This window comes from Tyto alba, unplaced genomic scaffold (assembly GCF_018691265.1).
Source record: "Tyto alba isolate M040663 unplaced genomic scaffold, T.alba_DEE_v4.0 Super-Scaffold_7, whole genome shotgun sequence".
Taxonomy (NCBI): Eukaryota; Metazoa; Chordata; class Aves; order Strigiformes; family Tytonidae; genus Tyto; species Tyto alba.
The window spans coordinates 18240767-18263160 of record NW_024881328.1 but is presented as its reverse complement, the minus strand read 5'-3'; the positions used below and the strand labels follow the sequence as shown (position 1 = coordinate 18263160).

The 22394-nt window shown below is 65.3% G+C and overlaps 2 protein-coding genes across 2 annotated transcripts; one reads left to right on the top strand and one right to left on the bottom strand.

The window, feature by feature from the left end:
- Positions 1-9167: 9167 nt before the first annotated feature.
- On the top strand, positions 9168-14633 carry LOC116959647 (sterol 26-hydroxylase, mitochondrial). The gene is made up of 9 exons (XM_042784404.1): positions 9168-9413; positions 11553-11743; positions 12019-12218; positions 12302-12499; positions 12640-12800; positions 13145-13311; positions 13588-13669; positions 13760-13960; positions 14059-14633. Exons 1-9 carry the CDS (start codon positions 9180-9182, stop codon positions 14182-14184), a joined length of 1560 nt encoding a protein of 519 aa, XP_042640338.1. The 5' UTR covers positions 9168-9179; the 3' UTR covers positions 14185-14633.
- An 819-nt stretch (positions 14634-15452) lies between these two features.
- On the bottom strand, positions 15453-19998 carry PRKAG3 (protein kinase AMP-activated non-catalytic subunit gamma 3). The gene is made up of 11 exons (XM_032984965.2): positions 19971-19998; positions 19411-19661; positions 19245-19326; positions 19104-19162; positions 18764-18809; positions 18598-18652; positions 18379-18505; positions 18104-18269; positions 17894-17931; positions 17514-17660; positions 15453-17425 (listed from the first exon to the last, which is right to left on the bottom strand). The coding sequence occupies exons 2-11, from the start codon at positions 19549-19551 to the stop codon at positions 17309-17311; spliced, it is 978 nt and encodes a 325-aa protein (XP_032840856.1). The 5' UTR covers positions 19552-19661; positions 19971-19998; the 3' UTR covers positions 15453-17308.
- Positions 19999-22394: the final 2396 nt, after the last annotated feature.

Sequence of the window (22394 nt, the reverse complement as noted above, 5' to 3'; positions counted from 1 at the left end):
GCGGGCGGGCACCGCGGCCGGCGGGGCTGGGCTGGGGCTGGGCTGGGCTGGGCAGGCACCTCCGGGCGGCTGGAGCGCGGCGCGGAGGCTGCTCCGGAGAAGGAGGAGGAGGAGGGACAGGGCTGCGAAAGCATCTGCCTCCGACAGGGAAACCGGAGCCCGGGGGGACGGACAGGGCGGGCCGGGCGGGGGGACTCCTGGGTGCCAAGCTCGGCTCCCGGCGCGCAGCCACGACCACGGCGTGGGCACGGCCACGGCCACGGCCACGGGCACCCTCCGGCAGCGAGAAGGTGGCCGCAGGCTGCCCGGCCCCGAGTACCCGCCGCCGCGCTCGGACGAGCAGCCCTTTTAGCGAGGTCTGGCTGGCACAGCCCTGTCCCCCCCGCAGCCCCGGGGACCTGGCACGGCCCCACCTGGCACAGCCCGGATCAGCCCTGCAGCCCTTGCGGGATCCTGCCTGGCACAGCCCTACCTGGGTCTGCTCAGGGTCCTGGGGTGGCCCTGCCAAACCCGACCTGGCCTCAACGTCCCCCCCTGGCACCTGCCTGTCACTCTCCTGCCCAGCCGTGACACTCCCAGCATGGTCTTGCCCAAACTCAGAACCCCTGTGTTGCCCCCCCGCCCCCAGCACAGCCCTGCCTGGCCCCTGTCCCTGTACTGAGTCTGTCTGGCACCAGTGTCCTGGGTTTGAGTGAGTGGAGGGGTTGTTTCTGGTAGCAGGGGAGGGGGCTATAGGGGTGGCCCACTGGCCCCATGACCCTGCCTGACCTTGGACCAGTCTGTCCTGCCTGGGGACACTGGAGGAGTGACACACACACACACACCCCCAAGCATCTCCCAACACTTGTCTCCAACTCCTCTGGGGAGACATCCCTGGGGCAGGAGGAGACGCAGGTGGGTGACAGGAGCCAGCCCCAGGAGCAAAGAGACTGGGAGAAGAGTGCGGGGAGGGCCGGCTTGTTCACGGTGATCTCATCTCAGGTGCAGCCGGGACCCAGGAGGGAGACAACCCCCCAGCACTGGATCACAGCAGGCAGCAGGAGCTGCCTGGGGCAGGAGGAAGCTGAGGGGCCTGGGAGGTAGCAGGCAGCCACACCAGGGCTGGGTGGTTGGGGTCAGGAGGAACCGGTGCCCCCAGGCTGCCACTTCAATTTTCTCCCCCCTTGAGCCACCTCGGGAATGGTTTCCCGGGGCTCAGTCCAGGGCCCTGGCTCTCGGTTTCCTCTCGTGCCGTCTGTGACTCGCAGCAGAGTTTGGGGATGCAGCTCCCCAGCCCTGCAGCAACAGCACCACGGGTCCTGGGGCTGGGACAGCTGTCCTGGGGGGCCCTGATCCACCTCTGCACCCACCTCTGCTGAGCACCCGGACAGACCGCTTGGTTACTCAAGGGTGTCTGCCACCAGCGATGGGAGAAGCAGAGCACCCTAACTGCTGGTGAGCTCACCCCTCCCTCCAGCAGCATTTTGAGTTCTGTCCCCCTTCCCAGGAGGGTACCACCCCCCATCCCCTGGCCAGCTCTAGCCCCTGGTTTGCCCATCACTGCTCCCCTCCCATCACCAGTGGCTTTTCCCCTTCACCCGGGCACGTTGGCTCCCCCTCAGCAACATTTGGTGGTGAATGACTCAGGTTTTATCTGTGGCTTGGCACGATTCTCCTCTCCCTCCTGGGTGCAGGAGGTAAGAGACTCCCACCACCTCCGGAGGTTTCCCACCTGCTCCTTCCCTGCCCTCCCACACAGCGACTGGACTGGGCTCCCAGTCTGCAAACTTGGCATGGTGACCATGATTGAGCTGTCCCGGCCGCAGCACGGGGACACGGGGACCTTTCCTGAGCTGGGCTCTGCATCTGGGCTGCTGCACCCTGTCTGATCCCTAGTCTCTTTTGCTTTCACCCACCAGCCTCCATCCTACCTCCCCTGCGGGAACCCCATCGCCTCAGATTTCGGGGGGAAGTCAGCAACAAGCAGTCCTTGAGGAGAGGACATCCCTGCCAAGACCGGGGCCAGGCTGACACCGTGCCCTGGGCCCCAGCCCCTGCAGGCAGAGCTCTGGAGCGGCTCGCTGCAACGCACGGCTCATCTGCCGGCGTGTTGAAAGTGCCTGTTGTCCCCCCGCCCCAAGCACTGGCCTCCTCGCAAAGGCAGCGCGGGGCAGGTGAGAAGCCTTTATCTGATTTCCTAAGGGCAGAAAAATCCCTTTGATTTTGCCCCGAAGAGGGGAGCGGGAGGAGGGGGAGCCCCGTCCCGGCGAGCAGGTGCGGCTCGCGCACAGCGACTCGCCTTATCATGTCCCAGCTCTGCGCAAGGCGGGAGGGGGCCGGGGGGGGGGGGTTGATGTCCCCAGCACATACATGGGAACGGCCCCATCGCCTGGCTCCTGTGGCGAAACCCCCCCCCGAGAGGGGCTGGTGGGGCAGGATGAGCAAAGGCAGGCTCCTTGCCTTGTGCCTGTACCGGGGTGGGGGCTGGGACAAGGAAGATGCCCATGGGTTTGTCCCTGCCTTCCAGCTTTTCTTCCAATTGTATAAAAATCCACCTTTAGTAAGGGGGAAACCGAGGCACGGAGATGCTGAGACCTGCTTAAGCAGCCGAGAGGTGATTGCCTGCTCCCCCAGGCCCAGGAGTTTGCTCACCCCTGCAACAAGACCCAAAGGGCCACATCCTTCAGGGGACAAGCCCATGGTGGTGACGCTGAGCCAGAGCTACGGGTGATGGGAATGCTACTGCCACCCCAAAGCAGCCTCCTCTGCCACGGCTGATCCTTTGTCTCTGCCTTCCCTCGCCTCTCGCAGCTCACACCCCCCCCCCGGCTTTTGTGTTATTACAAATTATAAAACAATTTTTTCCTGCCGTCCTGCATTCTTCTGCCTCCTGCAAGAATTTTAATGTATTTATTTTTGCTATCAGGGGAAAGCGCCGTGTTCCTCGGCCACCCCCGGGCAGCCCCGGCCCCGCTTGGCCACTGAAGGAAATTAATGATGGGGGATGCAGGGGGGGGAGCAGCCACCCCTGCAGCAGAGAAGCAGGGGAACGCCTGTACCCCCAAGCAGCCACAGTTTCCCCAGCGTCAAGATCTGAGTGCGGAGGATGAGGAACGGGGCTGTGGTGGGGAAGGGTGATGGGGCAATGGGGGCTGGTCCCCCGGGAGATGCTGCTGATTATGGGCTGGTGGGGGGGAGAGGTGGGACAGACACACAGCTGTTGGGTATCTGGGCAGGGCCAAGGGGTGCTTTGGGGTCCAGCTGCAGGGTGCTGTGATCGGGAATCATGTGTCCCCATGTAGCAGCATGGCTTTAGGTCCTCCCCTGGGGAAGGAGACTTCCCCCACACACCAACCCACCCTGCCCCATGCAACAGCATCCCCAGCAGTCTCCACGCTGCCCCTGGGGCAAAGCACCCCCCGAGTGCCCCATCCTGCTCAGGGACACAGCACCCCTCACCGGCCCCCTCCTCAGCCCCTAAGCTGGTGCCCTGGTGCTGCGCCGAGCTCCGGCTCTCGCTCCCCACCACATGGCCCCAAGGGTAGGGATGGGGGTGCCCCGCTCTCCCAGCCCCCCTGCCCTGCAGCCGCAAGGCTGGGGGGGCTCTGGCCACTGGGAGGGAGCGGACGGGGGGAGGAAGGAACGGGCCTTTCCTGCTGCGGGGAAAGCGTGGCGATTTCCAACCCAAACACCCCGGCGCTCAGCAGCCGCATACTTTCCCAGCGTCCCTCCCCTCCTTTATTCCTGAGGACATTGGCGATCAAACCCAGGTTGGCCCCATCTCCTGCTCCTGCAGTGAGGTCATCGAGCTGTGTTTGTGACATCCCGGCGTCTCCATGGCAGCGCGCTGTGATGTCATAAGCCCAGGGTTGCGACCTCACGGCAGGAGGAGAATGATCTTATTAAAACAACATGGTCCCCATCCGCGGCCGCTCGCGGCCAGGGGACTCCGGAGCGGAGCAACAGCTGGTGGAGGGGCTGGTGGCAGCTGGGGGGATGCTGGAGACGGAGCCCTCCTCCCTGAGGTCGTGTCACCAGTGGGAGTGGTAACACAGGGCATGATCCAGAGCCCAAAGCAGAGGGCAGCCCCCAGGGCTCAGCTCCCTGACTGATGCAAACACACAAGCCCCAAGGTCCCGGGGTGACACTAAGTTTGGGGACAGCCACACCAGGGCTCACTGCTCAGGGTTCCCTCCAGGCACGGCTGCAGAGGTGCCCACCTCCAGGGTGAGGCATCTGGGGCCTTATCGGGGTGCAGAACCCTTTCATGTTGGGTGAGCAGAGCTGACGAGGACCTGTCCCCAGATCAGAGCCGCCCGGTGCTGACAGCGACCGCGGGGCCCGTTCTTAAATTAGACGGGTCCCCCGCCTCCCCCCGGCCAGTGCTCCCAGCCCCTGGTCTCACAGCCGGACAGCCCAGGTCATCCCTGCCCACCATGTTCCACGTGGCCAGCGTGTCCCCCCCAACACGTGCGCACATGCGTGGGCACACACCGTACCCCCAAGGAGGACTGTTCGGTGGCTGGGCGTCACTTGGGCACTGACAGATGGGTGATGGATGGATGGAGAGGTGAATGGGAGGATGGACAGATGTATGGGTGGGTGTCTAGCTGGATGGATGGGCAGATAGGTGTGGGGATGGGTGGGAAGAGTGATGCACGCGCTTGTTGATAGATGGATGGGTGAGTGAACAGGCAGCTCAGTAGATGGATGGAGAGATGGCTGTGAGATACAAAGCTGCATGCAAGTGATAATGGATGGATTGGTGGATGGATGGATGGATGGATGGATGGATGGATGGATGGATGGATGGATGGATGGATGGATGGATTGATGGATGGATGGATTGATGGATGGACAGACAAGAGAAAGGATGGCCCTAGCACACTCCTTAGTGAGCCCCTGTGGCTCTGGACATTGTTGCTCTTTCCCAAAAACCTCAGTTTCACTCAGCAGCAGCAAAGGCCCAGCTCTGTCATGGGAGAGAAGGGAACATCCATGTCCCAAGGGGAGAAAATTTGCCTTTCTCTCTGCGCAACAACTCGAGGGCCTGACCTTGTGCTGCTGCCGCAGTGCACCCTCGCTGCTAGCACAGGATCCACTCTCCACTGCCCAGAGGGGAAACTGAGGCCGGGGAGACCAGCTTGCAATGCAGCACAGCTGAAACCACCCCTCCGCGGGCAGACATGGTGCTGTGGTCAGCCCTGCTCCCACCAGCCCCCTGCACGTCCATCTGTCCAGCCATGGGAAGGACACACATTGCTTGGGCTGGGAGAGATGCCGCTGGGAGGGGGTGTCCTTGGGCCCCCGCAGGCCGTAAACATGATGTCATGTGGCAGCGTACACAGCCCGCTCTGTGCACGGGTCCCCGAATGGGCTTCACAAGTTCTGCGTGGGAGGCATCGACCGTGGCCCACAGCCAAGGGAACTGGAGTCGGAAGATAAAATCAGGTTTGCTTTGGGCTGGAGCAAACAGCCATTTGTAGGAGGAGTAAGGGACAGGGAGAGCAGCTGGAGAGAGGGGATACCTCCCTCCGCACTTCGGAGGGCTTGGTGGGGAGCAGAGGGGGTGGGGCAGACCCCAGCAAAGCCCAGCACTGGTCTCACTGATCCCAGATCAGCTCCCTTCATGCCTACTTGACTTAGAATAACTCTGTGGGCACTTGAAGTCACTAATCAGCAAGGACCACTTGAGACCAGCCTGGGGCTGCCTCCCGTCTCCCACGATAACAGGCCGCCAGCCTCAGGCTCGCTCTGGCGTCCCACTCCCACGTCCTCAGGGAAAGGTCCCGGCCCGCTGGGGTCCCGCAGGGCACAAAACGGGGGGAGGCTGGAGCACAGCTTGCTGCTGGGTACTGAGCTCTGCATGGTGTTTGTGGGGGGACCATCATGCTCGCTGATTTACCTCTTATTTCAAAAGCTTTGTGCTGTCCTTAAGCCCCTGTCCAGATCTGAGGAGTTCAGACAGGGGAAAACAAGGGGATGGGGACCTCTGGGAGAGGAACAAGAGGGTCCCACTTGAACCCTCTACGTGGGAGAAGAGCAGCTGTCTCCAGGCCTGGGATCTGTTGCCATCCCTCTGCATCTCCCCATGTCCCCCCTGTGCAGCCTCACTGGCCCCAGCGTGGCTCATGACTCAGGCAGTGACAGTGTGGTGACACACAGCTGGCGTGACAGACCATCTCCAGTTAAATGCTGTGGGACCTTGGGCTCAGCCTTCTCACATCCTGGGCTGTCTTGGGGGTGAGTCAGGGGATGCCCTCCCCTGGGACACCCCGTTTCCCCCCCCAGCTGTGGGAGGAGCAAATGGGGGTTAGTGGACGCAGTCCTGGGAAAAGTTTCCAGCTCCTGGGTCACACTGCACAAGTCACGTAAAGAAGCTGCCCATGCATCCCTGCAGCCAGGACCCTCCAAGTTGAGGGGAGCACTCCGTGAGCAGTGGGGACGTCCCACGGTGCCTGTCTCTGCACCCACAGGTCCCACCCGAGAGGTGAGATCAGACCTGATGATACAGCTGTGGGACGAGCGGAGCTGCAGCATCCCCGGGGCAGAGGGACACACAGGATGGGACCTGCCACCCTCCAGCTCCCCATCCCCACGCATAAACGCAGCGTTTGCTTTCCTGCTTCTGTCGTGCTTGTCACCAAGCTGGGGCCAGGGCTGGCCCCACACTTGGGGGACTTCCCGGGAGCTGGCAATGCCCCCGGCTCCCCGTGGCATCCTCCGGCTGCGGATGTGTCACGGCCCAGCCGCTTCCCTTCGGAAGTCCCAGCCGGGAGGCTGTGGCGGGGGGGCTCTGACTCACCCGACACCCCTCACCCCCCCTTTGCTGCACGGCCTCCCCCACAGCCCTGGCAGCCGGCCCCGGCGGAGCCCCCGGCCCCCGCCGCCGCTGCCCGCGGTCCGAGGGTGGGGAGCACAGCCTAGCGGCGGCTGCGGGAAGGAACCGGGGCCGCCCGTGCCCCCCCCCCGCCCCGGCCGGGCTGCGGGGGCAGCGGGCACCGGTTTGGGGAGCCGCTGCAATGGTAAAGCCTGCCCTGCCACCGGGCCAAGCGCCAGGTCCTGCACCCGGGTCGGGGCAACCCTCAGTACCAGTACTGGCTGGGAGATGGATGGATGGATGGATGGATGGATGGATGGATGGATGGATGGATGGATGCTATGCATGCATGCATGCATGGAGAGCAGCCCTGTGGAGAAGGTTTTGGGGATACTGGTGCATGACAAAGAGTATGCAAGCTGACAATGTGCGCTTGCAGCCCAGAAAGCCCATCGCATCCCGGACCACAAAAAAAAAAAAAGAAGCGTGGCCAGCAGGGCGATGGAGGTGATTGGTGCTCCCCCCTCCACTCTGCTCTTGTGAGACCCCCACCTGGAGCACCACATCCAGCTCTGGGATCCTCAGAACAAGAGAGGCATGGACCTGTTAGAGTGAGTCCAGGGCAGGGCCACAAAAATGATCAGAGGGCTGGAACACCTCTCCCATGAAGAAAGATTGAGAGCGTTAGGGTGGTTCAACCTGGACAAGGCTCTGGGGGACCTTATTGCAACCTTCCAATATATATACAATGGTTTATAAAAAAGATGGTGAGACACTTTTTGCCTGTAGTTTTTACTGTTTTTGCAAGGAGCAATGGTTTTAAACTGAAAGAGGTGTGGGGGGGGTCCCTCTCCCCAGCAAGGAGAAACGCGGCCAGAACAGGCTGGGAGAGTCCGAGGCGTCCCTTGCCACGGGGAGGGAGAGCCGCGGGGTGGCCGGGTGCCGGGCTGGAACAAACCCCGAGCAGGGCTGGGGGGTCTGGGCTCCGGGCCCGGCTGGGGCAGGGCGAGCAGCAGAGCTGGCTGCGAACAGCCATGAGATGGCAGCAGGAGCTCACGCGTGGCTCCCCCAGCCCGGGGTGCCTCACGGGTGTCTGCAAGCACGGGGCGGGGAGGCCGAATCCTGCACCGCCAGCCTCGGCCCCGATGGCAGGGGAGCACATCAGGCGCCAGCCTGGAGCCCAGCCTGGGACATCCCTTGTCCCTCAGAGAGGTGAGGCCGAAGGGGACAACAGCCACCCATGGGACTCTCAGCTGTCTGCCCAACCTGGGGACAAAACCTCCCTGCCCAGGACCTTGAACCCGCCACCCGATAAGGATGGTTAATGATCAGTGCTGGGGTGTCCCAGCCAGACGCATGGTGCTGGCTGCCCCAGGGGTGACACCAGGACCTGGTGGCAGTGTCAGGCTGGCCAGAGGTGACGTGCCCTGCACCCATGGCCCCAGACACCACCGCAGCAGAGCCCTGCTTGTGGGTTGGACAGGAGCTGGTGCCACGCTCTCCCTGGCGCGAAGATGAACAAAACCTGCCTCCGGCTGGGCTGCCAGCAGCTGCACTGGGCATGCCGAGGTCTCCCCACCCAGCTGGCAGCACCCGGAGGAAGCGATGAGAGAGGAGCTGGGACAGCCTGGACCCAGCTCCCTGGGGCATCGTCCTGCACCTCAAGGGGACGAGGCAGGGACAGGGGTGTGACAGGCAGGGGATGGAGGCAGGGCAGGAGGGCTCAGGCCAGGAGCAGGCCCAGCGGTGAGCCTGGTGCCGCTGTGGGGTGCGCAGGGTCTGGGGGTGCAGTGCCCAGTGCCGGAGCGCATTGCCGGTGCCTGGTGCAGTGCCCAGTGCCGGTGCCGGTGACTGGGGAGCACCCGCTGAGTGCCGGTGCGGCACCCGGTGCTGGTACCGGTGCTGGTGCCGGGTAGCGCCGATGCCAGTTCCAAGTAGGGGGCACCCCAGCGCACGGTGTGCGGTGCTGGTGAGCGGTGCCCGGTGTAGGGTGCTGGGCGTACAGCACGTGGTACCCGGTGTGCCAGAACCAGCGCCCGGTATGCTGTAGCCGGTATCCACGGCCCGGTTAGCAGGTATGCGGTAGCTGGCACAAGGCGCCCGGTACGCGCTGCCCGGTGCCCGGTCCCCGCCGCGCAGCAGCCGGTCCCCCCGTACCCCAACGCGCAGCGGCCGGCCCCGGGGCCGGTACCCAGTGCGCAGCCCCCCCCCCCAGCGCGCCGTACCCGGTGCGCGATGCTCGGTTCCCCGGTGCGCGGTGCCCGGTGCCGGTACCCGGTTACCGCCCCCGCGCCGCCCCCCGCACCGCCCCCGGTGCCGCCTCCCCGCCGCCCCCCGGTGCCTCCCCGTCCCGCCCCGTCCCGTGCGCTGCCGACGGAGCATGGCGGGCCCGAGCGGCGGGGCCCGGTGGCCGCTGCTGCCGTTGCTCCTGCGCCCCCGCCCGCCGCCGCCGCGCAGTAGCCCGGGGCCGCCGCGCAGGACCGGGGGCTCGGCGGCGGCGGCGGCGGGGCCGGCGCGACTGAAGGGACCGGAGGAGCTACCGGGGCCGGGGCTGCTCCGGACTTTCGTCTGGCTCTTCCTGCGGGGCTACCTGCTGCACACTCACCGGCTCCAGGTGCGCCGGGGCAGCCCGGGGGGCTGCGGGGGGGGGGGGGTCGGGGCGGTGGGGTGCGCGGGGAGGCGGGGGGGCTGGGGACCCTTGCACGGGTGCGTGGGGGCGGGTGGGGGGGGGCGGCTGGAAGGGGTGCGTGGGGTGGAGGGGCTCCCGGTGGGCTGCAGGGAGGGTGCTGTGCGGGGGGTGGGGGGTGAGGGGGCGCTTTACAAGGAGGGGAGTGGGTGCGTGCTGAAGGCTGGGTGAGATGGGCTTCGGGGGGGGGGGGGGGGGAAGCAGCCTACAGGTGACAGCAGGGAGTTGAGCGGGGGTGGTGGGGTGAGGGAGGGGCTGGTGGCAGGGAGCACCCCTGCACCGTGGGGTGATGCTGGGGCCAGTGCAAATCTGGGTGGTCCCAGGAGGGTCCTGCCAGCCCAGGGCTGCTCTGGCATCCCCCCCAGCCAGTCAGGCAGCCAAGGGGCAAAGGTTCAGGGGTGACTCACGGCGTCCTGGAATCGCCAGGCAGCCCGAGCTGCCCCGGCCGTGACACGCTGGAGGGGCTGCGGTTTGGGGGGCGGGTGCCCCGGCAGGTGTTTGGGCAGATGGTACCCAGGCAGGCAGGGGAGGGGTAGGCAGGGGTGTTTGTTTTCTTCTGTCAACACTTCCTCATACGTCGGATAAAACAAGCGATGGGTTTGGCTGGCTGCGAGCCAGGCGGCACCTTCCAGTGCCCTGGAGCTCTGACCGGCTGGAGGAGTGGGCAGGATCAGACCTCCCTGGCACCGCGGAGCACCGGGCATTGCTCTTTGGAGAAGGGGCTGTCACAGGGCGGTGGGGTCTTGGGGAGCAGGCACGGGAGCTCCCTGCAGTTCCTTCCTGCCTTGGGGCTCCGAGCATGGCCTGACTTTGCGGACAGATGCCCGCATGCTCCGGAGGTGCCTTTCCTCGGATCTCAGCAGCTCTGGCTTCTCTCAGCCCTGCTTTCCGAGGCCTGTGCCGTGTCAGGTCCTGGCTGCCAGAATACACCGGTGGGCAGGCTTCAACCCGGGCCACGGCTGCCCTCGGCCCCACGCAGCGTGTTCGCCTGGCGAGCCGCCTGCAGCACCAGGGTGGCCGTTCCCTCCCCCTCCTTCTGCCACCACGCGCGAGGAACGTCTCCTCGCGGTGACGAATCCAGCTGAATCCGGGCGCAGGCTGCGATGCAGTCAGTCACCAAGGGAGATTGTACCACGTGCATCCCCGCAGCCGCGGGGAACGGGTACCAGGGCTTCCCTCCTAGGTCCCTCACAGCCCCCCAGGTTTGGCCCTGCTCCGCAGGGGCTCTGGTGGTGCCTGGGTGGGATGGAAAGCACCCCTTGGACATGGCCCTGTGCAGATCCACTTGCCAAGGAGTGCCCGGCTGCCCCCAAGGGATGCACTCAGGGGTCACAGAGCTCCCCGGTGGGAAGGGCACCCTTGGGTGCAGCCGAGGAGAGGGGAGCTGTGGCTGGCAGAGCCAGAGCAAGGCTGATGGTGGTGGATGTCCCCGACCTGGCTTGTGAGCCCGTGACCCCAGGGCCATGCCCTGGTGGTGGCAGCCTGCCCTGGGAGCAACCCAGTCCTGCCCCAGCCTGGCGCTGCCCTCCCACTGCTGATCATTAACCATCCTTATCGGGTGGTGGGTTCAAGGACCCGTGCAGGGGACTGTTGTCCCCAGGTGGAGCAGAGCTGGGGCCATGCTGGAAGCAGCAGGGCTTGGACCTGCCGACAGCCGCTGCAATAGCCCTGCAACTGGGCAGAGCCCTGTTCTTGGCAGTTGTCCCTGTCCCTGCTGTCCCCTCTTGGTCTTGCTTCCCCAAAAGACCCGCCAGGCCCTCCATGCATCTCTGGGGTGGGTGAGGGATGTGCCAGCCTGTGCCAGGGGTCAGTGTCTGGTGTGCTTAGTGCTGGTAGAGGACACGTGCCTGGTGACACCAGCCCAAGCCGTCTGTAGAGCGCTTCAAGGATGGTACCAGCTTGCGGGGTCATAGGCGGGTGCTTGGGTCCAGTTGGTGCTGAGGGGTCCCTGGGATGGGTGCAGAGCATGCCAGACACATGCAGGGCAGCACCAGGGCAGGGAGGGACTGATCCAGCCTCAGTGCTGGCCCTGTCCCATTCACCCTGTCACGCTCTGGTCCATCGCAGTTGATGTCCCGGCGCATTTATGGCCCCATCTGGAAGTCGACCTTCGGGCATTACGAGAACATCAACATCGGGAGCCCAGTGGTGCTGGAGCAGCTGCTACGGCAGGAGGGCAAGTATCCCATGCGGAGCGACATGGCCCTGTGGAAGGAGCACCGGGACACCCGGCACCTGCCCTACGGACCCTTCACCGAGTGAGTCCTGCCTTGGCTATGCTCTGCGGGGCGGCAGGCGGCTCCTATCCCTTCCTCGGGTGTAGGGCCCGGGTGGCAGCTCACATTGCTCCCTCTCCTGCAAGCAGCGTGTTCCCCCTAAGCAGAAGGGCATGGCCGTGGCGGGTGGAAAGACCCCCGGGGTGGTTCCAGCCCGGCATGGGGAGGATGCACCCAGGGATTGAGAGACTGCTGACAGCTGCTGCCCCCTGCCCGGCCGTGTCCCCGGCGCTGAGCTGAGCCCCGTCCCCGCGCAGGGAAGGGGAGCGCTGGTACCGCCTGCGCCAGGTCCTCAACAAGCGGCTGCTGAAGCCCTCGGAGGCGGTGCTGTACGCGGACGCCATCGGGGAGGTGGTGTCGGACCTGATGGTGCGGCTGCGGGACGAGCGGAGCCGTAGCCCCTCAGGGGTGCTGGTGGGGGACGTGGCCAACCTGCTCTACCGCTTCGCCCTGGAAGGTAGGGGGGTCCTCCCCCTCGCCCCTGCCCTGCCCTGCTCTTCCCATCCCCGCGGGGGTCTGGATGCGGCTTGTCCCCCGCAGGGATCTCCTATATCCTCTTTGAGACCCGCATCGGGTGCCTGAAGCAGCAGGTCCCCGCCGAGACCCAGCGCTTCATCGACTCCATCAACCTCATGTTCAAGAACTCCATCTTCGCCACTGTCCTGCCCCGATGGAGCCGCAAGGTCCTGCCCTTCTGGGACCGCTACCTGGACAGCTGGGACACCATCTTCGCCTTTGGTGAGCGGTGACAATGGGGGCCTGGCACAGTGGGCCCGGACTCTTGAAGGACCCTCAAAAGGGGGGGCAGTCCCCAAGCCGTGTGTCCTTTTGGCTGCCCTCACTCTGTCAGCGCTGGGTCCCGCTCTCTGTCACTGCAGGCAAGACCCTGATTGACCGAAAGATGGAGGAGCTGGAGGGGCAGGTGGAGCGGGGCAAGGAGGTGTCCGGCTACCTGAGCTACCTGCTGGCCAGCGGCAGGCTCAGCCTGGACGAGGTCTATGGCAGCGTGGCCGAGCTGCTGCTGGCTGGCGTGGACACGGTGAGAGCCGGGCAGCTGCTGTCGGGGGATCCCCGCTGAGCTCCATGCCTGGGGGGAGCCACGGGGTCCGGGTCAGCTGTGTTCCCCAGCCCCTGCGAGCTCTGGGCTGGTGGTTGGAGGGATGATGCCCCACAGGGGCAAACCCTCAGGGATCGGTCGGTACAGACTCTGTTCTCCACTCTGTTCCCTGTCCTGCCCCTTGCCTCCGTTTCCCCCGTGCTCGCTGGCTTCCCTGCACACCGGAGCAGGGGCTGTCTGGTGCCGTTCTGGTGCTATGCTTGGCTCAAGGCTGCTTGGGTACGGGCCCCATTTTCCTCACTCCTCTTGCTCCTCCACTCCCCCAGACCTCCAACACGCTGTCCTGGGCCCTGTACCACCTTTCCCGGGACCCAGGCATCCAGGAGACCCTGTACCAGGAGCTGAAAGCCGTCGTGCCTGCCAACCGGTTTCCTGGTGCTGAGGATATCCCCAAGATGCCAATGCTTCGGGCCGTTATCAAGGAGACGCTGAGGTACAGACTAGCCTTGCCCCTGTCCCGGGGTCCCAGTCACCAACCCCTTCCACAGGGGCAGTCCCTTCTTCCCCCTACACTGGGAGATGCACCAGCCGGGCAGGGTGCAGGGCTGGATTTTGGCCCTTCAGGGCTTCATCCATCTGTCCCCTCCCTGGGGAGGGGAATGGAGCTGCTGAGCAGCAGGAGGTGTTCCCCCTTGCCCTCCCCGTGTCTCGCTCCCTCTGGGGTTTCCAGATGGGTCCTGTTCCCCCACTAACTCTTCCCATATCCCAGGGTCTACCCCGTGGTGCCCACCAATGCCAGGGTCTTCTATGAGAAGGACATTGTCATCGGAGACTACCTCTTCCCCAAGAATGTGAGTGGGTGCTGTGCTGTGGGGATCCCCCCCTGCACTCAGTGGGGCTGGACAAGGGATCGTTAACTGCCCCCACTTCTTGCCCCACAGACCCTCTTCGTCCTGGCGCACTACGCAATGTCCCACGACGAGACCTACTTCCCCGAGCCCGAGCGGTTCCTGCCCCAGCGCTGGCTCCGGGGCCACGGCTCCCCCCACCACCCCTTCAGCTCCATCCCCTTCGGCTACGGGGTCCGCGCCTGCGTTGGCCGCCGCATCGCTGAGCTGGAGATGCACCTGGCCCTCGCCAGGGTGAGTAGGGACCCCCCCACCCTGGGTAACTCACCACGAGCTGGGATGGGGGGCCCCAGGGAGTCCCCAAGGCACTGCCAACCCCCTTCTCCCCACAGATCATCCAGGCGTTCGAAGTGCGGCCAGACCCCCGCGGCGTGGAGGTGACATCCGTGTCCCGCATCGTCCTGGTGGCTGACAAGCCCATCAACCTGGAGTTCATCGCTCGCCCGGGGGCCCCCTGACTGCGCGCCCGCTCCCCCGCCCTGGGTGCTGCGTGGGGACCCCCGCTGCCCCACGAGGAGGGGCAGGAAGGCAAGCCCACCCCAGCACCCACCTCCTGCCCAGCTTGGGCTGGGGGGCTCCCAGCCCTGCTGTGGGGAAGATGAGGGGGATGAGGGATGCCTCCAATTTGCCCCTGGGGCACTAGTATCCCCCTACCCCAAATCAGCAGGAGGCTTGGGGAACTGCTGTGCCTTTCACACGCCGCGAGGGGTTGTGTCCCCCCCATCCTGTGCCCGGCTGGGCAATGTCAGGGGCCCAGGAGCTCTGCCAGGGCAGGGGGGAAGCAGGGAGGGGGGCTTGCAGCCATTCAGTGTCTCCTTCGTCCTGTCCTTGTGTAGCTGCGCGTGGATCTGTGCCTGGAGCCAGGACATCTGGGTCCTCTCTGAACAGCTGACCTTGGCCTCAGCCATTTCTCTGTGCCTCAGTTTCCCCCCTGCCTCCCAGGGGAGGGTCAAGCGCCGGTGGGGGTTGGGGGTCTGCGCCTGGTCCAGAGAGATAGAGCCAGGCTTGGCCCCAGGCAAGCAGAGCAATAACACAGCTTGTCCCCCGCGATGGGGAGGAGGCCTGTCACCACCCAGCACTGGTGTCATGTCCCTGGCAGGGCCAGCCAGCGCAGGAGGGGTGTGGAGCACCCAGGACCTTTTGCTATCAGCCATTAGTTCACCGAGATGCTGATACAGGGTCACGGGAACGGGGGCAGGACTGGCTCTGAGCAAAGCAGCAGAGGAGGATCGGCTCAGCTGCCCCCATCCCGAGTGGGGGGACGTGGGGCTGAGGGCCAGGGCCAGCGCAGGGGCTGGGAGCTGGCAGCAGCCACAGGTAGGGCATGCGTTGCCACTTGCGCGGGGTCCTGGAGGGCTGGGGTATGGGGTTCCCTGTTAGGGTACCCCTGTCACCTTCCTGGTGCTTGAGGATCCTAACTGGACTGAGAGAAGCAGCAGGCAGAAACCTTGCTGGCACGACGGCTGCTTGTCCCTCGGGTGTCTCCGAGGGGACCTGCACGCCACAGCCATGGTGGAGCTATCAAGGCTTCATGCCCCATGTCCCCGTCCCCCTGGCTCTACCCACATGGGTAGAGGTGCCACCCTGTGCCCATTCCACCCTCACTGGCATCCCATGCTGGGTCCCCCAGCCCTGCTGAGCAGCTGGCACCCCCTCCTCAGCCCGGCTCTGTCTGGAGGAGCCATGCCCGGCTGCGCCCCAGAAAGGTGAGGCAGCAGTTCCTGGAGCAGGCTGATTTATTACAAGAAGTCTGAACAGACCAGCAAATAAATACCCCTCGCCCACCCCAAAACATGCACAGGGTCTCCGTGCAAGTGCCCATCCTGGCGCCGGCTCTGGCACAGGCTGCGCCTTTGCCAGGGAGCTCCAGCCCCGCGTGACCCTACAATAAACAAGCCTGTGTGTGCAGCTGAGCCTACGCTACCAGGCACCGGGCACAGCTGGCAGGACCGTGCTCGCCGGAGAGGAGCCGTGGCCGAAGCACTCGAATCCGGCAGCAGGACGGGAGCAGGGTGGCCGAGTACCCTGGGGCCGGGCAGGGCTGTGAGCGTCCCCCGTGCCCAGTTGTGGGCATGGCATGGCTCCTCCAGCACGGTGCCCATCGAGCATCACTGTGAGCTTGCTGGCAGGAGGCACCCCCAGGCCCCCTTTTCCCTGCTCCCTGCCTCCCCAAGGCCAGCAGGATCTGGCCCCGGACTCAAGACGAGCCCCAGGACTGGGGTGGGCAGGCAAGGTCCTCCCCGTGGAGAGCCTCTGGGGCCTGAGCCTCCATCCACAGCCCCAGGGCCATGCAAGAGGCTCCTGAGTCAGACAAGATGGTGGCAATTCCCTGGTGTCTTCAGAGAGAGGCTCGGTCAATGCCTGTGGGACGAGAGAGCGTGCGAGGCCGTAACCCCCCGGCGGGCACTGGCACTGGGCTGGGCACCCTGCGGCAGACAGCGGGGTCTCGTCCCCATTCCTGGTTTGGATGTGAGCCCCGGGGCGGGGGCTGGCCTGGAGGGGGACATCCTGGTGTCCCCCTGCAGCTCCTGACACAGCCACCCCCATGAGCACCAAGGGATGGGGCGAATGAAGGCACCCCGATGGGGAAATGGAGTAGGGAGTGCCCCGTGTCTGGTATGGTTCACACACACCACTCCCAGTCCCCTTCTGTGTCAAGAAACTGGGCACCGCAGGGGGGAAACTGATGGGCATGGGGCAGTCCCCAGCCTGTTCCCTACCACCACCCCAAAACCCCCATCATTATCTTTGGGAAGCAGCTAGGCACAGGGGCCAGCTCTCCCCCCCCTCCCCAGTTCATCCCTAAATGGGTGCCACGGTGGGTGCCAGTGCAGTGCCCGCCCATCGCCAGCGAGGACTCACCAGGCTGTGGGTGAGCTGGAGCCAGGCGCGGGCAGCTGGGCAGCAGCCCCAGCGCAGCCCAGGAGCAAGCCCTGGCCCTGGAGCAAGCGGTTTCAGGGCTGGAGGGGGGCAGTGGGCTCTGCCAGCCATGGCCCATGGGTCGGCCGTACTGGGCACATGGCTAGTGGTGGGAAGCATGTCCAGGGTGTGAGTGAGGGTCTGGCCCCTCTGTGTCCCCCAGGAGTGGCACTGGAGGGGCTCCGGTCTCAGGGGGGACTTTGAGGCAAGGTCAAAAAAGGGCTTTTTGTCTCAGGGTGCATCACACCCCAGACCCCTCATCCAGCCCAAAGCCCAGGGACCTACAAAACCTGCATCCCACACGCTGCCTGGACAGGGGTCTGGGGGTGTCTCCGTGACAGGTGCCCCCATCCTTCTTCACAGACACCGGGATCAGGGCCCCAGAAGGGATCCCCTGCGATCCTCGTGTCTCCAGGGACAAACAGCATCCAGGTCCTGCCATCCCCACCTGGGCACCCAGCACTGCCGAACCTCAGCCCCAGCCTTCTCCATCCCCTGGAGCCAGTTTGGCCGGGGTGGAGACCGGTGGCCCCAGCAGGGAGGTGACGAGGTGCAGGTGAGCCAGCGGTGGGGAGGGGACAGGCGCGCAGCGGCGGGGGACGGCGCCTACCTGAAGTGGAGAGAAATGGAGGGTGCAAGTGGAGAAAGATGGAGCGTCGCAGGCTAAGAGTTAAGAGCATCGATACCTGCGGGAGTGAGCACAAGGGCCTGGAGGATGTCGGAGAGGGAGACGATGCCCCGCGGGTACTGGTTCTCATCCACCAGAACCAGGCGATGGACCTGTGGGCGCAAGGCAGAGCAGCACAGGTGGGTTGGGCAGCAGGTGCAGGGGGGGCTGGCGCTGGTGCGAGGCGCCCCGGGTGCTCACCTGCTCCTTGGCCATGCGGTCAATGACGTCCTCCATGGTTTCGTGGGGGTAGCAGGTGAGGACCCCCTCCAGGCAGATGGTGCGCTGCCGCAGTGCGTCCCGCACACTGATGTCCAGGTTGTTGTAGGTCTTCTGGGCTGCCAGGTGCTGCCGAAGAGGTGGCCCCGCTCAGCGCCCCAGCGGGTCCTCACACCCCGTTGTGCCAGTGCAGGGGGGGACACTGAGCCTCGGGGATGCACGGGGCAGAGCTGCGCCGGCACGTGTGTGCCGCTGCACGTGGGAGGTGGGTTTGCACGGGCACAGGCAGGTGTGAGCACCCCACCAGTGGCGTGTAAGGGGCCACACTCCTGCCTGGGAGTGCAAACACACAGGGTACTCACAATGACATCGAACCGGGAGTAGAGGCCGACCACTTGCCCTGCAAAGAGAGACAGTGCAGGGGCTGTGGTGGGGGCCCTGAGGACCATCCTCCACGATCCCCCTGCACTCCAAGGGGCAGCCCAAGGGCCAAAAGGTGGTTTCGGGTCAGGATGGGGACAGAGCTGCTGTCAGAGGGAGATGGGGGAGTCACTGGCCGCCTCCCGAGGTACCGGCATCGTTGATGACGGGCAGGGCGGAGACTCGGCGGTCCACGAAAATCTCCAGGGCGGTGTAGACAGGGGCGGTTTCGGGCACAACGGCCACATCACGGAAGGTGCCAACGCACAGCTCCTGCACTGTTTTCTTCAGGAAGCGTGGCTTGGGGATGGTGGAGCCCTGCAGCAGGGAGGGGCAGGGCTGGGCTGGCACCTGCACGCACCTCAACACCTTTGCTTGTGCCCCTGCGCACCCACCATGTGTGTGCACACACAGCCGTGAGACTCACAAAGATGTGGAGGAACTTGAGGATGCGCTTGTGCGTCAGGATGTGCAGGACATTGCCCGAGATGGGCTCGATGACAGGCAGGCGGTGGATCTTGTGCTTGATCAGGGAGTAGACAGCATCGAAGAGGCTGCAGGTGACGGGGACACCGTGGGGGGATAGGGCTGCATCCTGGGCACACCCCCCACGGGGGGTGCTCTCCCCCAGCGGGCAGGTGCTCACCTATTGCTCGGGGAGATGTAGACCAGTGGCTTGAAGGAGCCCTGCAGGTACACCTCTGCCAAAGGAGAGAGGTGGGAGAGGGGGTCCCCAGCCCCCTCATGCACCCTTGGAGTCCACCTCCAAGCCCTGTGCAATGTCCCCAGCCTCATCATCCCCCGTTTCTTACCTCTCCAGGTCTCAATCTTGTGCTCTTCTACCTCATAGATCTGAACCTGAGGACAGAAAGATGCCCTGGTCATGGTGGCCCCCCAGGGGACCGAGGGGACTCTGGGGCACTGCCCCCTTCCCCAGACATCCCAGCCCATCACCCTAAGTGCAGGGATCACATCTTAGGTGCCCGGCAGAGGGGCACCAATTGAAAATTGGGCTGGGCCAGAGCATTCCCTGGTCATGGGCTAGTGATGAAGAGGAGACCAGGAGAGCGAAAAGGGGACCAGGAGAGATGGGGACAGCCCCTCCCCGCCCCATGCCCGCCCCCACCCCTGTGCCCTCCCCACTGCACTCACCAGGGGTGAGCGGTAGTAGCGGTGGAGAATGTTGATGAAGTCGGTGATGGTGAGCATCCCTGGGGAGACACGTGGGGCTGGCAGCGCTGCCCGCACCCCTCGCTGCCAGGCAGGGGAAGGGGCCAGGCAGCCGGCACTCACCCACAAAGCTCTGTGTCTTGCTGTCCCAGAGCGGGGCAGCACGCACTCCGTTGGCCACCAGTGCCACGAAGGCTTTCTTGATCTGCTGGCAGAGTAGGGAGGGGGTCAGGGGGTCCCTGAGCCCTCTCCCCCCCCGCCTGTCCCTGCCGATCCCTTGCTTTGTCACCTCCAGGGAGATATCAAAGACGACGAGCTTGCAGCTGGTGGGGACGGCATCGTAGCAGCAGTGGCTCCTCATGAAGTGCATGTAGACCTCGGCATCGGGGCTCTGAAACTCGCTCTCCGGGTCCTGGCCCAGCCCCAGCATCTCGTTTCCCAGCGTGAACCTGACGGGCCTTGGGCTCCTCTCCCTGTCCTCTTCCTCCTCCTCTTCCTCCTCCTCCCCCTCCTCCCTTGGGCACAGGGCCTCCGGGAACCCTGCGGGCAAACCCACCCCAGCCCTGGCTGGTGAGCTGAGCTGACAGGTCTCAGCACCCTCCTGCCTGGGAGGAGCAGGGGGGATCCTGCAGGAGTGGGTGCTGCCCACAGACGCCCCCGTTCCCCACTCCACAGGGACAGCGCGCAGCACTGCAGCTCTCCAGCCTGGGGGACACAGGCAGCTGCTGGGAAGGAGCTGAGGAGCGGCGTGACAAGGGGTACAGGCAGGGTGGGCAGAGGACTGATACGTTCATTGCACGAGTGAGCCAGCACTCCCTCCTACACACCTAGGCACTGCCTGCTACCCACCTTCCTCCTCAGGGCAGACAGCAGCATCCAGAAGAGCCACCTGAGGGGGCACACAGCGAGGGGGGGTCAGCAGGAGCCAGTCTGGCCTCTCCCCCCTACCATGGCTGCCGCCCCGGCCCCCCCAGAGCCAAACAGAGGGGACTGTTCTTTCAGGATGTGGATGCAGGCTGGGCTCACTCCCCATCCCCCTGGGAAGCCCCCTGCCCACTCAGGACCCCCAGAACCTGCCGCCACCATGGTGGCTCCGGCCCAGGATGCCCAGTTTGTCCCCCAGCTCTGGCAGCAGGGGTCCCCAGGTCAGGGTGGGGGATGGCAGGACCCCCAGGCTCCTCTGTCTGCTGTTGCTGCCAAGTGTGTCCCACAGCAGCTCCCCACCCATCCTCTTCCTCTCTCAACCCCAAGGTGTAAATTCCAGTCCTGCTTCCTCCCATGCTGGGAGCCCCGCCAGCCCCGCTTGCCACCTGGGGACCAGGTCTGCTCCGGGAGACCCTACAATAACAAGGGGGACAGCCCCAGGCTGGGGGGAGGCGAGCACAGCAGACTGGCCGACCCCATGCCCCCCAGTCCCCAGGAAACCCTACAATAACAAAGCAGCACGTGCATCGGGAAGAGCAACCCCACAGCACAAACCCACTGGCAGAACCAACGTTTATGAGCCACCCTACAAGAACAAAGGTGCAGGGACTGCTCCCTAAGGAGCCCAGAGCCAATCCTGGGAAGGAGGCGACCCTACACCAATGTCCCCAGCCCTTCCCAAGGGGCTGGCGACAGCCGGGGCTGGCAGGCAGGCAAGGCTGCACTCTGCGTCCTTGTCCCTGTATCTGCCTGGCTGTGGGAAGGGGACCACCAGCCCCCCCACAACCCCACAACCCCGGGGGTGGCCTGTTCGCCAAGCGAGGGGCTGCCAGCCCCGGCCCCCCCCCACCCACCCACCCTGGCGGTACCTGGGGCGCAGCGGGACCGGGGAGTCGCTCCATGCTGACTGCGGGGCAGCGCTGCTATTCTGGGCCCGTGGCTGGCGGGGCCCTGGCAGATAGGGTGTCAGCAAGCAATGCCAGCCATGCCCCCACCGCGGGGGGGGGGGGGGGGGGACGGGGGACACACGCCGCTGACACCACCGTGCAGTGCCCGCAGCCACTGCGCCACCCGGGGCTGGAGGGGATGGCCACGGCCCCGGGGATGCGAGGGAAAGGGTGATGGAAATGGCTGAGGGATCCCTCCTGGATCCAGCCCCGGGCTGAGCTGCAGCAGGAGCAGCTGGGGACCTTTCCCCCCCCCCCCCCAGCGCTAACATGTCCCTGCCTGCCCCTGCCCAGGGTCCTGCTGCGGTTCAGCCGTGCCCCGGCCACCCCGGGTCTCACATCGGGGGGCAGCCGGTGCCTGCCAGGGAACCTCCTTTCTCACCCCCGGGGCCACCCCCTCCTGCCCACCCTCTGCTCGCTCCAGGCTCCATTTCTATTTCAGGAAGGTTCAAATAACTCCCTTGGCCGGCTGCCGGTCTGGCCCAGGAGCAGCCGTGGGCGAGTGGGCTGGTGGCTGCCAGGCTAAGGGGACAAAGCCACTCTGGCCGACTCCTGGGGGACAGCTAGACCCTGGCCCGTGGCAGGGTGCAAGGAGTAAAGCCCCACTCCCCTGGTGCTACCCCAAGGCAGGGAGGAGGAGCAAGGAGGCAGGGTGCTCGGCGCTGGGGACAGGCCAGCAGGGCTGAGGTGACACGAGGACACGGCGGCTGCCCCGGTCCCGGGTGGTCCGTGCCCCGCAGCGGTGCGGGGGGTGGGATGGGGCCAGGCCCTTACAGCTGCGCTGAGCCCGGGCAGCCTGGCTCCAGCCTGGCCACCGCCGGGTGCTGGCAGCAGGGAAGGCAGCAGGCATCTCCACTTTCGCGGCTATTTTCAGGTGCTGGAGAGAAGCCGAGGAGCGATGAGATTGTCACCAAGGAGACCGGAGAAACAGGGCCCAGCTCAGGGCAGCAGGGGGCTGAGGGGAGAGGGGAGGGAAGGGCTTTCTGCAAGCCCCCGGGGCCCACACGTGGGGCTCAGCACCTCCCCTGGCCGCAAGGAACCTGCTCAAGTGCCCAGCATCCCCCTGCTAGGCTTGGGGGGACGCAACCCAAAACAGGCAAGGGACAGCTCAGAGGACCCGACCCTCCCTTCCCCTGATGCCTGGCTGGGCTGCTCTGTCCCCCTCGGTTAATGATCTGCGGGAGAGTCCCCAGGACAACAGGCAGACCCCAGGCCACAGCAGCTATGCTGGGAGCCACTCCCCCCATGCAGGGGGGCGTGCTTGACTGCTGTGCGGCAGCAAGAACGACCCCCCAGCTCCAGGAAGGACAGGGGAACATCAGGGTGGTGGCACAAACCCTATCTGGTACCAGAGCTTGGTAAACGTGCGGAGAGCCAAGCTGCCCTGCAGCCCCAAACAGGT

Coding starts and splice junctions, on each gene's coding strand:
- LOC116959647 (XM_042784404.1), top strand. CDS start 9,180: ATGGCGGGCCCGAGCGGCGGGGCCCGGTGGCCGCTGCTGCCGTTGCTC. Junction 12,219..12,301: donor CTACCGCTTCGCCCTGGAAG/GTAGGGGGGTCC, acceptor TGTCCCCCGCAG/GGATCTCCTATATCCTCTTT. Junction 13,961..14,058: donor TGCACCTGGCCCTCGCCAGG/GTGAGTAGGGAC, acceptor TTCTCCCCACAG/ATCATCCAGGCGTTCGAAGT.
- PRKAG3 (XM_032984965.2), bottom strand. CDS start 19,551: ATGCTGGGGCTGGGCCAGGACCCGGAGAGCGAGTTTCAGAGCCCCGAT. Junction 18,653..18,763: donor CAAGATTGAGACCTGGAGAG/GTAAGAAACGGG, acceptor CTCCTTTGGCAG/AGGTGTACCTGCAGGGCTCC. Junction 18,506..18,597: donor TACATCTCCCCGAGCAATAG/GTGAGCACCTGC, acceptor CGTCACCTGCAG/CCTCTTCGATGCTGTCTACT.